Source organism: Neofelis nebulosa, chromosome 8 (assembly GCF_028018385.1).
Source record: "Neofelis nebulosa isolate mNeoNeb1 chromosome 8, mNeoNeb1.pri, whole genome shotgun sequence".
Taxonomy (NCBI): domain Eukaryota; kingdom Metazoa; phylum Chordata; class Mammalia; order Carnivora; family Felidae; genus Neofelis; species Neofelis nebulosa.
The window spans coordinates 70987233-71003061 of record NC_080789.1 but is presented as its reverse complement, the minus strand read 5'-3'; the positions used below and the strand labels follow the sequence as shown (position 1 = coordinate 71003061).

Here is a 15829-nt window from a genome sequence, read left to right as displayed (position 1 = left end):
TGAGCTATAATTGATATACAACACTATATTAGTTTTAGGTGTACAAAATAATGATTTGATATTTATATATATTGTGAAATGATCACCACAATAAGCTTTGTTAACATCCGTCACCATACATAGTTACAGGTTTTTTTCTTGGTGATGAGAATTTTTAAGATCTACACTCCTAGCAACTTTCAAATATCCAATGCAATGTCATTAACTATAGTTACCATACTGTAAAATATATCCCTGTGGCTTTATGATTATTATTTTTAAAAATTTTAATTTTAGTATACTTAACATACAGTGTTGCTTCAGGTATATAATACAGTGGTTTGAGAATTCTGTATGTTTCTCAGTGCTTACCATGATAAGTGTACTCTTTATTTTTTCAAATTTTTATTTAAATTCTAGTTAGTTAACATATAGCATGTACTACTGGTTTTGGAAATAGAATTTAGTGATTTATCACTTACATGTAACACCCTGTGCTGAACACAAGTGCCCTCCTTAATACCTATCACCCATTTAGCCTATGTCCTGCCACCCACCTCCAGCAACCCTCAATTTGTTCTCTATAGTTAAGAGTCTCTTATTGTTTGCTTCCCTTTTTTTCCCTTTCTCATATGTTCATCTGTTTTGTTTCTTAAATTCCACATATGAGTGAATCATATGGTATTTGTCTTTCTCTGACGGACTTGTTTCACTTAGCATAATACACTCTAGCTCCATCCCTGTCATTGTAAATGGCAAGACTTCTTTCTCTTTGATGGCCGAGTGACATTCTGTTGTATAAATATACCACCTCTTATTTATCTATTCAGTAGTTGATGGACCTTTGGGCTCTTTCCATAATACGATTATTGTTGATAATACTACCATAAGCATCGGGGTGCATGTGCCCCTTTGCAATACTTTTGTTTCCTTTGGGTAAATACCTAGTGGTGAAATTGCTGGGTCTTGGGTAGCTCTATTTTTAACTTTTTGAGGAACTTCCATACTGTTTTCCACAGTGGCTATATCAGTCTGTATTTCCACCAACAGTGCAAGAGGGTTCCCCTTTCTCCACATCCTCACCGATATCTGTTGTTTCCTGTGGTGTTAATGTTACCATTCTGATAGGTGTAAGGTAGTATCTTGTTGTGGTTTTGATTTGTATTTTCCTGATGATGAATGTTGTTGAGCATCTTTTCATACGTCTGTTAGCCATCTGGATGTCTTCTCTGGAAAAATGTCTATTTATGTTTTCTGCCCATTTCTTAACTGGATTATTTGTTTTTTGGGTGCTGAGTTTGATAAGTTCTTTATAGATTTTGCATACCAACCCTTTATCAGATATGTCATTTGAAAATATCTTCTTCCATTCTGTAGGCTGCCTTTTAGTTTTGCTGATTGTTTCCTTCTCTGTGCAGAAGATTTTTATCTTGATAAAGTCCCAATAATTTATTTTTTATTTGATTCCTTTGCCTCCAGAGACATATCTAGTAAGAAGTTGCTGTAGCCAAGTTGCCACAGAGGTTGCTGCCTGTATTTTGCTCCAGGATTTTGATGGTTTCCTGTCTCACATTTAGGTCTTTCATGTATTTTGAATTTATTTTTTGTGTATGGTGTAAGAAAGCGGTTGAGTTTCATTCTGCTTCATGTCACCGTTCAGTTTCTCAACACCATTTGTTGAAGACACTTTTTCCCATTGGATATTCTTTCCTTCTTTGTCAAAGATGAGTTGACCATATAGCTGTGGGTCCATTTCTGGGTTTTCTATTCTGTTCCATTGATCTATGTATCTGTTTCTGTGCCAGTACCATACTGTCTTGATTATTACAGCTTTGTAATACAGCTTGAAGTCTGGAATTGTGATGCTTCCAGCTTTGTTTTTCTTTTTCAGGATTATTTTGGCTATTTGGGGTCTTTTGTGGTTCCATATAAACTAGGATTATTTCTTCGAGCTCTGAAAAATGCTGGTGGAATTTTGATATGGTTTGCATTAAATGTGTAGATTGCTATGGGTGAACATTTTAACAACATTTGTTCTTCCAATTCACGAGCATGGAATGTTTTTCCATTTCTTTGTGTCTTCTTCAATTTATTTCATAAGTGTTCTATAGTTTTCAAAGTACAAATCTTTTGCCTTTTGGTTAGGGTTATTCTTAGGTATCTAATGACTTTTGGTCAACTGTAAATGAGATTAATTCCTTGATTTCTCTTGCTGCTGCTTCATTTTTGGTGCATAGAAATGCAACAGATTTCTGTGCATTGATTTTATATCCTGTGACTTTCCTGAATACGGGTAAGTGTATTCTTAGTCCCCTTCAACCATTTTGTGTCTCCTCCCTACCTGCTTCCCTACTGGTAACCATCAGTTTGTTCTCTGTATTTATTTATTTATTAAAATTTTGTTTAGTGTTTATTTTTGAGAGAGAGAAGGGGTGAGGGAGGGAGGAAGGGAGAGAGATAGTGTGAGTGGGGGAGGGGCAGAGAGAGAGGGAGACAGAATCTGAAGCAGGCTCCAGGCTCTGAGCTGTTAGCACAGAGCTCGACATAGGGCTCAAACCTACAAACCATGAGATCATGACCTGAGCCGAAGTCAGACACTTAACCAACTGAACCACCCAGGTGTCCCTCTTCTCTATATTTAAAAGTCTGGTTTTTGGTTTCTCTCTTTTTTTCTTTTTTCATTTATTTTTTAAATTCTACATATAAGTGAAATCATATGGTATTTGTGTTTCTGTGATTTATTTCACTTGACATTATACTCTCTAGATCCATCAATGTTACAAATGGCAAGATCTCATTCTTTTTTATGGCCGAGTAATATTCCACATCCTCTTTATCCATTCATCTATTGATAGACACTTGGGCTGCTTTCATAATTTGGCTACTGTAAATAATGTTGCAGTAAACATAGGAGTACATATATTTTTTGAATTAGTGGTTTCATATTCTTTGGATAAATACCCAGTAGTGGAATTACTAGATCATATGGTAGTTCTATTTTTAATTTAAAAAGATTCTTTTAAATAATAAGATTCTGTAGCTATCGTGCAGAGATTTTATTATATTTTTTTCTTTATTACCCAACTAAATTACATTCAAATTAAATAATTTACAACATGTAATTGCAGAAAGTCAAAGATGTGTTCTTCATTTTGATTTGATTATATTTTTACTTCTAACTTGTTATTCTAGAAGGGAAATATAAATGATACAATGATATTCTGTTCTTTGTTAGAATATCATAATTATGTGGCCTACTCATCTTTGATGTTTCTTTTTAGTTTATCTATTATTGTAGATTCTTTTTTTAATCTTTTATCTGTTTATCCTCTTCCTAGTTTGACTCTGGTGTTAGATGATCTAAGTAATTTTACATTAATCAATGGACCACTTAGTTCATTTAAATATTTATTACACCCTAAATCATAGTATAAACTGGGCAAAAAAATTCACCTGCTTGGGGAAATTAAACATGTTCTTTGATGAGCTAAGTCTTGTGGAAAAGAGTGACAGTGTGAGAAAATCAATGAAATACTTTAGGAGAATTATTTAAGAGAAATATATTCCAAGTGTTGTGTTTAATACCAGGGAAGGGGCAGCTTTCAGGGGTAATGGTGGGGGACTTAAGTGGATAGGCTGAGTTAGTAACCTCAGACCAGAAGAAAGGGGATGGCATTCCAGACAAAGAGAGCATTGCACACAAAGATACTAAGGTGCATTATAGAATAGTGGGGTTTTTGGTGAGGTTGATTTTATGGTGAGGTGGAGGGCATAATAAAAGGAGATTGTGAGATGAAAGGAGAGGAGTCCAAATGAAAGGAAAGCTTGGCAGAGAGTGGACAGTCTTCTTATCCATGCTTTACTCTTTGACAGTGGGAACCACTATATTATTTTAGAAAGTGGGAGCCAGTAGGCTAGAGGTCTGCTATGTTTTACACTCCTATTATGAAATTGTTGTGTTAGAAGCTTTACCTTCCTATTTCAGAAATGAAATAATCTTAATCCTCAAGAAACCCCTGTGAGGAATAGTTATTTTTTATCCCAACTCTACAGATAAGGAGTTGAGTTGATCATTAGTCCCAGATTATAGAGTGGGAGGTGGTTTGCAAACCTAGGACTTTCTTGTTCTAAGATACCTTCTCCTGTGGTATTATGCATTACTTCCCTAGAAGTCATTGTAGTGATAATAGTGAGTCTAATATAAGAGGAAGACAGTCACAGGGAAGAAGGAAGCTATTGCTTTAATTCAGATTAGAGGGGCTTATGAATAGGATTGAGACATTGGTAGGTAGTAGTGATGACAGAAAAAGAGCATAGATTTGTGAGCCTTTCAGAAGTAACCTTAGTGATTAATCAAATGTTAGGAGTAAAAGAGGGGAGGAATTGCTGACATACTAAGGTTTCTGTATCTAATACAGATGAATTTCACTGAGTGGGCTGAAACAAAGCAAGGGATGAAAGGAATAGTTGGTGTATGGTGAATGTATTCACATTCAGGGTTGAGTTTGTTCAATGAAAACTCCATCTGTAGTCTTTTTATATACGTCTTCCTTATAAAAATTAGAGGGGATATATGGCTGAAGTTGGGAAATTTGAGGTGGTATTTTATCTGTAAGAACTCTTAGGCCTAGAGGCACATTTAATCATTCCAGGCTACTCCTCTAACAATTATCTGTAGGATTTTGACTTTCCAATGGATCTTGCTTTGTAGGTTTATACCCTAGTTCCTGCCTGAGAGGTTTATACACGTGTACTGAGCTCCATCAAAGCCTTTCAATAAGCAAGAACTAGGAATTTTAAGCAAAAATGCTAAAATGTGGTTATTTGGATAATAGACTGGATTGAAGACTGTTAATCATTTCATTACAAACACAAAAGGATTGACAGAAGGTTAAATCGTAATAAATCTAGGTTTAATTCCCGGTGCTTTATAGTGACAAATTTTCTCCCCAACGTTGTAAGAATACTTAGAATTTTCACTTTAGTTTCATTATGTTTAATGCAGGACTGTACTCTTGTAACTCAACTCCTTATCTATGATTTACTTGTGTATGAAGCCCCCAATCTTGTTTATGTTGCCCAAACATGGCTGGGAGAGACAGCTGTGACATTATGAATCCAGCTGGCCACAGATGGATCTTCAGTGAAGCATGAATCCATATTGGTTTGGTGATCTATGTTTACTGCCTCCTGTTAAACTTTCAGAAACTCAACTCCTAAATCACCTGGCATTGACTATATTCATGTACATATAAGTAATAGACTGAAGTGAACTGGAACTTTTGTTGATAGTGATCAAGACTCTCCCCTATAAGATCAATTTACTAGATTATAGTTTTATTGACTATTTAGAGCCTGATTCGTTTATGCCCATTTAGTACATAGTTTTCACTAGGTACAATAGTCTTGATAGCTTTTCAGGCTATTATGATAATTATGAACATTTCTAAGGTCCTGTATATTGCTGTTAACACCCACCTGTTATGGATTTGACAGTTAGGCTTGAGATCTCAAGAAAAAATAAAAACTGAAGTTATAGCCTGTAAAGAAATTCATTTAGAATTTTTAAAGAAATGATATTTTAAAGATATTATTGATATTTACCTGGAAGGCTGGTAAACTGCAAGATTTTCTAGATCTATGCACAGTGGAAATAATTAGCTAAAGTATAAAACAAAACAAACAAAAGATGTAGGAATAGTTGAAATAATTAGCTACAACTTCAAGCAAAACTAAAAATGTTAATGGTGCCTCCTAGCAAATAGAATTTTATTCTGAATCACTCCCTAAAACATTAGGTATGAAGCTTCACAGCTTCACTTTATTAGAGTTCAATGTGATATTCAAACTGGCTAACATTGCTTATATAAATATAAGCACACTCTGTCCTTTGCAACCAGTACAGGAAATATTACTGTTATAGGGTATGCAGATCAATGAACTAGTAGTTGCAAATTTTTATGTCAGGCAGCAAATTTGTAATTCTTCTGTATATTTCTCTAAAGCAGCAAAAGCCAGAATACCTACTACCTTTTATATAGCCTATATATATATATATATATATATATATATATAGTAGTTATTTCATAAGTTGTGCTATCTCATCTTCATTGTTACCATAGTATTCAGTACTCACCACATGCCCACAGTTCAAATATCGCTTTACTGCTGTTTCTAGGGTTTCACATACATAGATCTACCCATGCCATGTAGAAACATGAATAACTTGATTCGCTTCATTAATTCATACACTAAACAAATGTTCACTGATCACTTATTATATGCAGGCAGTACTCTAAGTGCTGGGGAATAAAGGTGAAAAGAATAGCCAAAATAACTCCCTGTTGTTATCAAGTCTTAGACATGGCTTTTCTCTTGATTTTTGGTGGTATGGCCCTGTTTCTTGATATCTTAGTAATATTTCAATGTCTGATGGATGTTCTATATAAAAACACATAGAGGATCTAGATGATATTTTATTCTTCTAGAAAATGTTCACTCTTTCCTCTGTTGGATGGGTAGAATAGAAGCTCATCACCTTAATCCAGCCATGAAATGGAGTGGGGAAGGACTGATTCAGTTTTATCAAGGACCCATCCATCTCTGGTTTTCTCTAGCCTTCCATTGCTCTGTGTGCTCTCTTGGTCCTTTCCTTCTGGCAGGATCTGAAGTACAACAGTCTCCTTAACATGGTAAAATTGCCAAAGCTCTGCTGTGCTTCTCACAGACTTTCTGCTTCGTCTCTTAGCCTCGCCCCGAACATAATTCATAATTTGACAAATGTCTTGAAAGTAAAGCCAGCTGTGTATCATACTTCCTTCTGGACCCCTTCAAGATGAGGATCGTGGCTCCTTAAGTTTCTAATGTTGTCTCTCCAACTCACTGAGACTGCCAATATTTTATTTAGATTTTTTGTAGTTCTTGGCTGGGTCATTGATCTCTTGCAAGCTTATCTATCTCATCCCTAATTTTACTTATTTATTTATTTTTTAAGTGTTTATTTTTGAGAGAGAGAGAGAGAGAGAGAGAGAGACTGACTGACTTACTGACTGACTCTGCCAGTAGGGGCAGGGCAGAGAGACAGGGAGACAGAGATTCTGAAGCAGGCTATGATGCAGAGCCCAATAAGAGGCTCAAACTCATGAACTGTGAGATCGTGACCTGAGTTGAAGTCGGACACTTAACCGATTGAGCCACCCAGGTGCCCTCATTTCATCCCTATTTTTAGATACTGAAATAAGAGACTGTCTTCTCTTATACATACCTATATTACCACAAAGGATGTACCCCAAAATTTCCATCCTAGCTCAATGTATTCTAGAACTCACTGGCAAAGTAACAGATAGGGATGTGGCATTCAACACATCCTTTGAAATGTCACTGAAAGAGCTGGACAGTTATCAGAGCTAATACTCTAAAATACACTGAGTTCACTGCCCAAGAACTGTTCAGTAATAGTGATACTGAGGGGAGTAAGACCAAGGTGTCCAAGTTAACTTGGGGGCTTTCATGCATAGGCTGTTTAGTTTGGTGAACTTGGTGGGAATCCAAGACTCATCGTCACTCTGGGGGGCTGCAGCCTCTGCATGCTGCCCTTGACTTCTGTTATGAATTATCCTCAAAGGATATAAGTCTTGATCTTCATGTCTTTTAAAATACTGGGGAAAAGAATAGATATTCTTTGTGTTTTTTATATCTCACTAACCCTTATAGGAAGAAGATACAGCATAGTGGTTAAGTGCCTGCATTTGGGAGACAATCATTTAGATTCAAACCTTGTCTATTTACTAGATGCTTGACCTTGAGAAAGTTGCAAAAACTCTTTGAAGCCTCAATTCCATATGTGTGAAACAGGAATCATAATACATTTCATTGCGCTGACTTGGAAGGTATTGGAGACACTGTATTTAAAGTGCAAATAGTGATCTATGGAATATTGTAAGCAAGCAGTTTATGATAGCTATGATTTCTTTGGCCATTATGGAAATCCATGGAATAGAGACCCAGAATTTTGAGGTGAGATCTTAAGATTTTTATAAAGATCTTCTAAGGTAGGTGAATGAAGCATGTGGGAAAAAGTTGTTTTAAGAGTTCATAAGTTTATTTTTGTTGTTAAGTAAAACCATTTAAATATTTGTTTATATTATGTATAAAAAAACTATCTGAAATAACTCCAGAAAAAAAAACTAAATTGGAGATGATTTACCTCTCAATGACTTCAAAAATGTATTTCTGTATAGTTTCACTAAATAACAAACATATCATTTTCTACTGTATCTTATTTTAAAGTTCATTTAAGAAGAATCAAGGTTAACTAATACTCTTATGTTTAAGAAAAGGAACAAAATTTAATGTAAAAAAAATCTGAGCGAAAAAAACCTTAGACTTAGAGAGAGAGAGAGAGAGAGAGAGAGAGGGAAATTTGATTCCTAATTACCATTCATCAGTTATGTGGTATTGATTGGGTGAGTTAAGTGATCTCCCTGTGTCCCAGTTTTCCTGGAGAAATTGTACCATAGGAAAATAATACTTAGATTTTCTTGAAATCAAATAAGAAGAAAGAAATGAAATTACATGCAGTAAGTATAGTCTTGTTACTTGTGTTTAATGATCAGTCATGCCTTTGAATCTCTCTTTGGGCTGTAAAGAACATGAATTAGTGTTATAGGAAGTGGACAAGAAATTGTGACACAAAAGGAGGTGAAATAAAATCTTCTGGTCATTGTTATTTATTTAAGTAATAATTTAAACCACATATGTTTGAATCAAATTTTACGTTACTTCATTGCATTAAAATTTTCCTTAAATGTACCTTTTTTGACTATTGTTCAGGTATGATATTCTATGTAAAGCCTAGTCCCAGTATGTCTTCAATAGTTCTGACTTGACAGAACTGAAAGAAAAGTGAGCTTTTCTCTTCCCTTTCAAGTTACTCTAACTCAGGAATTGTTTCCCCTCTCTTCATACCTGAGTGAGCATGAAATGATGCCTTTGCTGAGTATCTCTGTTTGATTTTCCAAAAGCTGTTGTCAGTCTTAGAGCTTGAAAATGAAATGCACGTGGTAATTGGTATAGCCACAGCCAGCCTTCAAATCTAATTGGAACTGACCCAGACACCCCCAGAGCTCTTCTGAGCCTTTCAGATCTGTAAGCATATGTGATGAGACAAAAGCGGGAGATCTTGTTGAAAGGGAGGGAAGTCCCTTTGCGTGTTGCTGAACCAGAATTCTTTGATGATGTAGCTCTCTCAGTCTGGACAATGTCTTGTGTGTTTGTTTCCACAGAGCATATATCATTACAGACTATATGGGCATCCGAAATGAAAGTTTCATGAAATTAGCTGCAGTAGGGACCTGGATGGGGGACTTTGTCACAGCTTGGATGGTAAGAAATTTTAACTTCACCCATTTCAAACATTAAATGGAAGACATGTTCATAATGTTGGATAAACATCACTTTTGATGGATTTAGAGCAAGAGTTACTTCTCTTTTGAGTGAAACAAATTCATGAATACAGAAAATTTAGATATTATATGTAGTATTTGTTTACTTCAGGGGGAAAATTAATGCAACTATAATATTAATGATGGCTGTCCACCAGGAAATATTTATTTATAACATACATACATATCTATCTATATGTATGGGCATACAAACATATACACATTCATAAAATTAATAGAATTTTTTTTATTTCCTATTGTACATGTCAAATTGTGTCTGTCAAAAAGGATTGTTTTTTTTTTTTTTGACATGTGCAGTTTTCATGTGAATGTTGTCTGGCTTGTCTCAGAAGAAGTATTCTTAATGACTATTTTTATTTAAAATTTTCTTCATAGCACGTATTTATAATTGTATTAATATTATTTTACTTTTATTTAATGTTTTTATATGAATATAGTTGACACCTAATTTACATTAGTTTCAGTTGTACAATGTACTGAATCAACATCTCTGTATGTTATGCTATGCTCATCACAAGGGTAGCTAGGGCTTTTAAAATAGTTTTCTACATTTGTTTTCTTCATTGAACATACTAACTTAATGGTGCATTATTCATATTTTTTATTATAAGCCTGCAACAAATAGACAAACCATATTTCATGCTGAGTTCCTCTGTCAAGAGAGTAACTTCTGTCTTTTTTTTTTTTTTTGCTTTTTGTTTTCATTAAATTTTTTTCAAGTATAATTTATATATGGTATTACATTAGTTTCAGGTGGATGATATAATGATTCTACAATTTTTACATTTCTCAGTGCTCAGCAAGATAAGTGTATACTATTGGGGCACCTGGGTGGCTTTGTTGATTAAGTGTCTGATTTTGGCTCAGGTCATGATCTCATGGTTGGTGAGTTCGAGCCCCACGTCGGGCTGTGTGCTGACAGTTCAGAACCTGGGGCCTGCTTCGGATTCTGTATCTCTCTGTCCCTCCCCTCCCCTGCTTGCTTGCTCTCTCTCTCTGTCTCTCAAAAATATATATTAAACAAATGCTTAAATAAAAAAGATAAATGTACTCTTAATCTCCCTTGTCTATTTCACCCATTCCCCACCCACCTCCCCTCTAGCAATCACCAGTTTGTTCTCTGTATTTAAGAATCTGGTGGGTTTTTTTGCCTCTTTTGTTTGTTTATTTGTTTTGTTTCAAGTTTTTGTTTAAATTCCAATTATTTAACATATAGTGAGTGTAACATTAGGTTAAGGAGTAGAATTTAGTGATTCATCACTTATATGTAACACCCAGTGCTCATCACAACAAGGACCCTCCATAAATACCCATCACTGATTTATCCCATCCCCCTGCCCACTCTCCCTCCGGCAACCCTCAGTTTGTTCTCTGTATTTAAGAGTCTGGTTGTTTGTTTGTCTCTTTTTATTTGTTTGTTTTGTTTCTTAAATTCCACATATGAGTGAAATCAGGTGATATTTCTCTTTCTCTCTCTTATTTTGCTTAGTATTATACCCTCTAGGTCCATCCATGTTTTTGCAAATCACAAGATTTCACTCTTTTTTTATGGCTTGAGTAATAGTCCATTGTGTGTGTGTGCGTGTGTGCGTGTGTGTGTGTAGCTGTGTGTGTATTACATCTTCTTCACTCCCCAAAAACAAAAACACTAGTTGGAAAAGACATATGCACCTCTTTGTTTATTGCAACATTATTGACAATAGCCAAGATATGGAAGTAACCCAAGTGTCCATTGATAAATGAATAACTTCTGTTTTTAACCATTGGATTAATTAAATATAGTATGTAGCTCAAAGGCTCTAGGTCCTATAAGTTTATAAAAGAATCTCAGAGTACAAAGAGCATAACTCTCATAAAAATGGAACGTATTAACCTTTGTTGACGCCTTTCAAAGTAATTAGCTTTATTCTTCCATTCACTTGAAAATGAGAGGACCAACCAAAGGAAAGGATGCCCTGCCATGTCACATGTAGGGACATGCCCCTACAAATGTGTTCCAAAGGTTGTCACAACAGTTACTGCCCTTTCTATGAATAGCTTTGTGTCTTACCTAGAGCAGGTGTTTTCAGGAGACAGGAAGCAGTTACATCTTAACTGCTACTACTGTGATCATTTTGCAAGAGTAGTAAGTAACTACCAAAAGGTTCGTATAGCCTAGTTTTTGAGCCTCCTATCACTGTGTTCAATTTTAGAATGTTAACAGAACAAGTTACCAAATGTATCCCGTTCCATTAACTTTAAGATCTAGATTTGAAAAGTGATCTATTTTATTTGTAGTCACTAGATGTGACAATTAGAACAAATCAGACATCAGGTGCCTGGCTGGCTCAGTTGGTAGAGCATGTGACTCTTGATCTCAGAGTTTTGAGTTCAAGCCCCATGTTGGGCATAGAGTTTACTTAAAAAAATACAGAAAATTAAGAGAGAGAGAGAGAGAGAGAGAGAGAGAGAGAGAGAATATATAAGCCAGACATAAAGACCAGGCTGCCTCATGTCAAAAGTTTCTATTTCCATTGGGAAAAACATTTAGAAGGGAAACTAAATAGAAAATAGTTTGCCGTTTAAAAGGGAACCTATTTAGAAAGAAAACTTTTTTTTTTTTTTTAATTTTTTTTTTAACGTTTATTTATTTTTGAGACAGAGAGAGACAGAGCATGAACAGGAGAGGAGCAGAGAGAGAGGGAGACACAGAATCTGAAACAGGCTCCAGGCTCTGAGCTGTCAGCACAGAGCCTGATGCGGGGCTCGAACTCACGGACCGTGAGATCATGACCTGAGCCGAAGTCGGACGCTTAACCGACGAGCCACCCAGGTGCCCCTAGAAAGAAAACTTTAAACATGTAACTTTCTTGAAATAGGAGCTAATGCCTTTTGAAAAATATCTGCATTAACTGTGGATTGTGATTTTTTTTTTACTCCGTTTTGATTTTGAGTCTGCTTAATAAAATGGAAAAGAGAAATCAGAAATTTGGATTCTCTGACCTTGCCACATATAGTTTGATCTTCCACAAATAATATACAATCCTCTGAGCCTGCTTGTACATTTCTCTAAAGGGGTTAGTAGTTGCTGCCCGTGCTACAAGTTTCTGTGAAGATTAAGTGTGTGGTCCTGTAATAGGACTTAAAATGCTGCAGTATCAGGTGGCATAAATGCTTTATTGTAGACATTCATGCTTTTCCCAGCTTATCCCAGGCCCGGGGGCCAGAATGTCTACAGTTCCCTTCCAGCCTCCAGTGCTAGGACACACTAAGGCACATTACTTCCTGATTTCCACATAACACTGCCCCTGAGCAAAGTCAGGGGAGAAACACAGACCAACAAGCCCTGTGACCTCAGTCTGTAGTTTTCAGGATCCACCATTTGATACAGAAATCATTTTCTTTCTTTGTTATTTTATTTTATTTATTTTGAGAGAGAAGGAGAGAGCGATAGAGAGACAGAGAATTGAAGGGGGAGAGAGAGAAGGAGAGAGAAAGAATTCCAAGCACGCTTTCCCCCCTCAGTGTGGAGCCCAATGTGGGGTTTGAACCTACGAACTGTGAGATCATGACCTGAGCCAAAATCAAGAGTCAGACGCTTAACTGATCAAGCCACCCAGGCACCCCCAGAAATCATTTTCTTTCCCATGATGACATCAGTATCTGTTTGTGGCCCAATTCTACCGAATCCCTCCCCAGACTTTCCCTCAAGATAGTGTTTCCTAGGCCATATGTAGCTCTGTCTCAATTTACTTCATTTTTAAAATTAGGATCTTTTTCTTTTGTTTTTCTTTTTTAAATTAAAAATTTTTTAAATGTTTATTTTTGAGGAAGAGACAGACAGAGAGAGTGAATGGGGGAGGGACAAAGAGAGATGAAGACACAGAATCTAAAGCAGGCTCTAGGCTCTGAGCTGTCAGCACAGAGCCCAACGTGGGGTCTGTGAGATCATGACCTGAGCCAAAGTCAGAAGCTTAACCAACTGAGCCACGCAGGATCCCCAGGATCTTTTTCTTTTGAATCATAAGGTGGGTGGGGGGGCAATTTCTAGGGCAGCCCTGAGAGGCAAACACGTGGTGCAGCTTTGACCAAAGACCTTTACCTTTTGTGGTTGGATTTCTACTGTGCACTTCTCTGCCCTTCTCTTGTGGCCTAGCAGAGTACAAATAATTCCACAGTTTAGCTGTGGTCTCTCTCTTCCTCTAAGGTCTGGCTCATGTTCCTAGTTTACTAAATTTACTACTGTAATACCTTCTATTTTCACTAGCTAACCTCGTAACTTTTTACCTTTTTCAATACCATAGATTATTACTCTGATCAATACTTCCAATACCACAGAAGTAGGACTGGATTGAGAATCCAGGAAAATGTGTTTTAGGTTTAACCCAGCAATGTGATCTTAAGTCACTTAACCTTCTGGGACCTCACATGTTTTCCTTTCCGTAAACTGAGAAAGAATCCAAAGTCCTTGGTTGCTTATGTTATATGAAATATTGACCTTTCCCAGTTAGACACAGGGATACAAATGGCAAAGGAAACACAGCGCTCTCCTGATTTGAAAGTACAGTCACACAGGGAGGATTCCCAGAGCACCTCATTTCTATTCCCATTTTTATTCACCGACTAGGTGGTAAGTTTCCATATAAATATTTATATGTCTACATATGTGTGCATTGATAACATTTTAAAAAATAATAGTTTTCCTCATGAGAGGAGTCTAAGGAGGTTTGACCTTCATTTGTCTATAGAATTCTCATCATGAAGTGAATATCAATGATGAAGGTGACTGTCATGGAAAAGTAAGTGACTATTTACATTTCCAATAAAAGTGTGCCTTTTAATGTATTTCTGAAATGGAGAATTTTTCTTTTATGGAAATAATTCAAAACTTCCTCATGGTTTTAAAAGGCACACCAGAACTGATGAGATCCCCAGGCAAGGCTGATGTCAACCAATCTGACAAATCTCTCTGACCCTCACACTGCCGAGCATCAAGCTCTACTAGGTTCAGCTTCCTGGCAATCCTGACTTTTCCCAGCTCTGTGGGATGCCTCATGCAGAGGACAAAATAATATATTAAGTCAGGGTTAATGTCACCATTTGTTTGGTCAGATAGATTTTTTAAAAATTCATGTAAAAGAAATACATAAAATGACAGTGGTGTCATTGAGCCCTGAGCTGGCCCTTTGTGTTGATATGAGCAGAGAAGAGCTCTGTCATGAAGACACACATGAAATAAAAGCACTGGGTGTCTTATGCAACACCATTGCCACGTATCCACAGATTTGCCCACCCTCTGCCATTGAGCGAGGGGCAGGGGGTGTCGGCCCATCCCACAGTACATATCTCCGGTTTTACTATCCCCTCCTGCAGAAGACAAAGATCACAGGCTCTTCTCAGGTCTAAGGTGGCAGAGGATTCTGAGGACATCAAGATGGCATTTTCTTCTGCCCTTCATTTAATAGCAGAAGAAAAAATCACTTCCTGTCTATCTGTACCTAACCATCTCCTTTCTGCAGCCCTTGCCTCTTCCTGCTCTAGTGGCTTTTCTGTTACAGCAGTCAATGGTAAATGGCTTATGACAGCGATAGGGACATCAGAGTCCAGGTTTGAGGTTCATATTTGCGGGAGGGGGCCAGGGAGGGTACAAATGGTAAAGTTGAGCCATGACCTAAAGAAGACAATTCACATAGTAAGGACTGAAGTTAAGAAGCATTTTTCATCATAAAACCATATATGGTATGTATCACGTCTCACTACTCATGGAACCTTGCTTGGTCTTGGCATATTTTTCCCAGGATTGTCTGTGGACTTCTGTGTGTATATGTGTTACTACTAGCAAAGCTTCCACCGTAAAGAGATGTCATACATACAAAAAACAATGTAGTTGTTTGCCCATTGGCTTTACCTTTATTTCACATTTGTATAGCGACTGTTTGTGTGATTTTTTTTTTTTAAATTTTTTTTTTCAACATTTTTTATTTATTTTTGGGACAGAGAGAGACAGAGCATGAACGGGGGAGGGGCAGAGAGAGAGGGAGACACAGAATCGGAAACAGGCTCCAGGCTCCGAGCCATCAGCCCAGAGCCTGACGCGGGGCTCGAACTCACGGACCGCGAGATCGTGACCTGGCTGAAGTCGGACGCTTAACCGACTGCGCCACCCAGGCGCCCCTGTTTGTGTGATTTTAACAGACTTTTTTTTTCTTCTTGAAATTCAGAGTTCTATTAGAGCTACAAAAACTTAGTATGTTATGTAGAAATGTCTTTAGATTGATAAAACATAGACTTTGTAGGATTTGTAGGACTACAACAAGGAGTAAAATCTTAAAATTTGCTTAATTATCTCCATTGAATCTCTGGCAAGAATATGATTGTAGAAAAAAAGTGTTTTTAAAAATATATTT

General features: G+C 36.7%; 1 protein-coding gene across 6 annotated transcripts in view; it reads left to right on the top strand.

Moving 5' to 3' along the window:
- TMEM117 (transmembrane protein 117) overlaps positions 1 to 15829 on the top strand; it is a 521337-nt gene that overhangs the window by 241573 nt on the left and 263935 nt on the right. For 5 of the 6 annotated variants that reach the window (XM_058743055.1, XM_058743050.1, XM_058743051.1 and 2 more), the window contains one exon: positions 9264 to 9363. The exons of the other annotated variant lie outside the window; for it this stretch is intronic. In XM_058743055.1, the coding sequence (XP_058599038.1) occupies positions 9264 to 9363 (100 nt within the window). The remainder of the gene's footprint in view (positions 1 to 9263; positions 9364 to 15829) is intronic. 6 annotated transcript variants of the gene reach the window in all.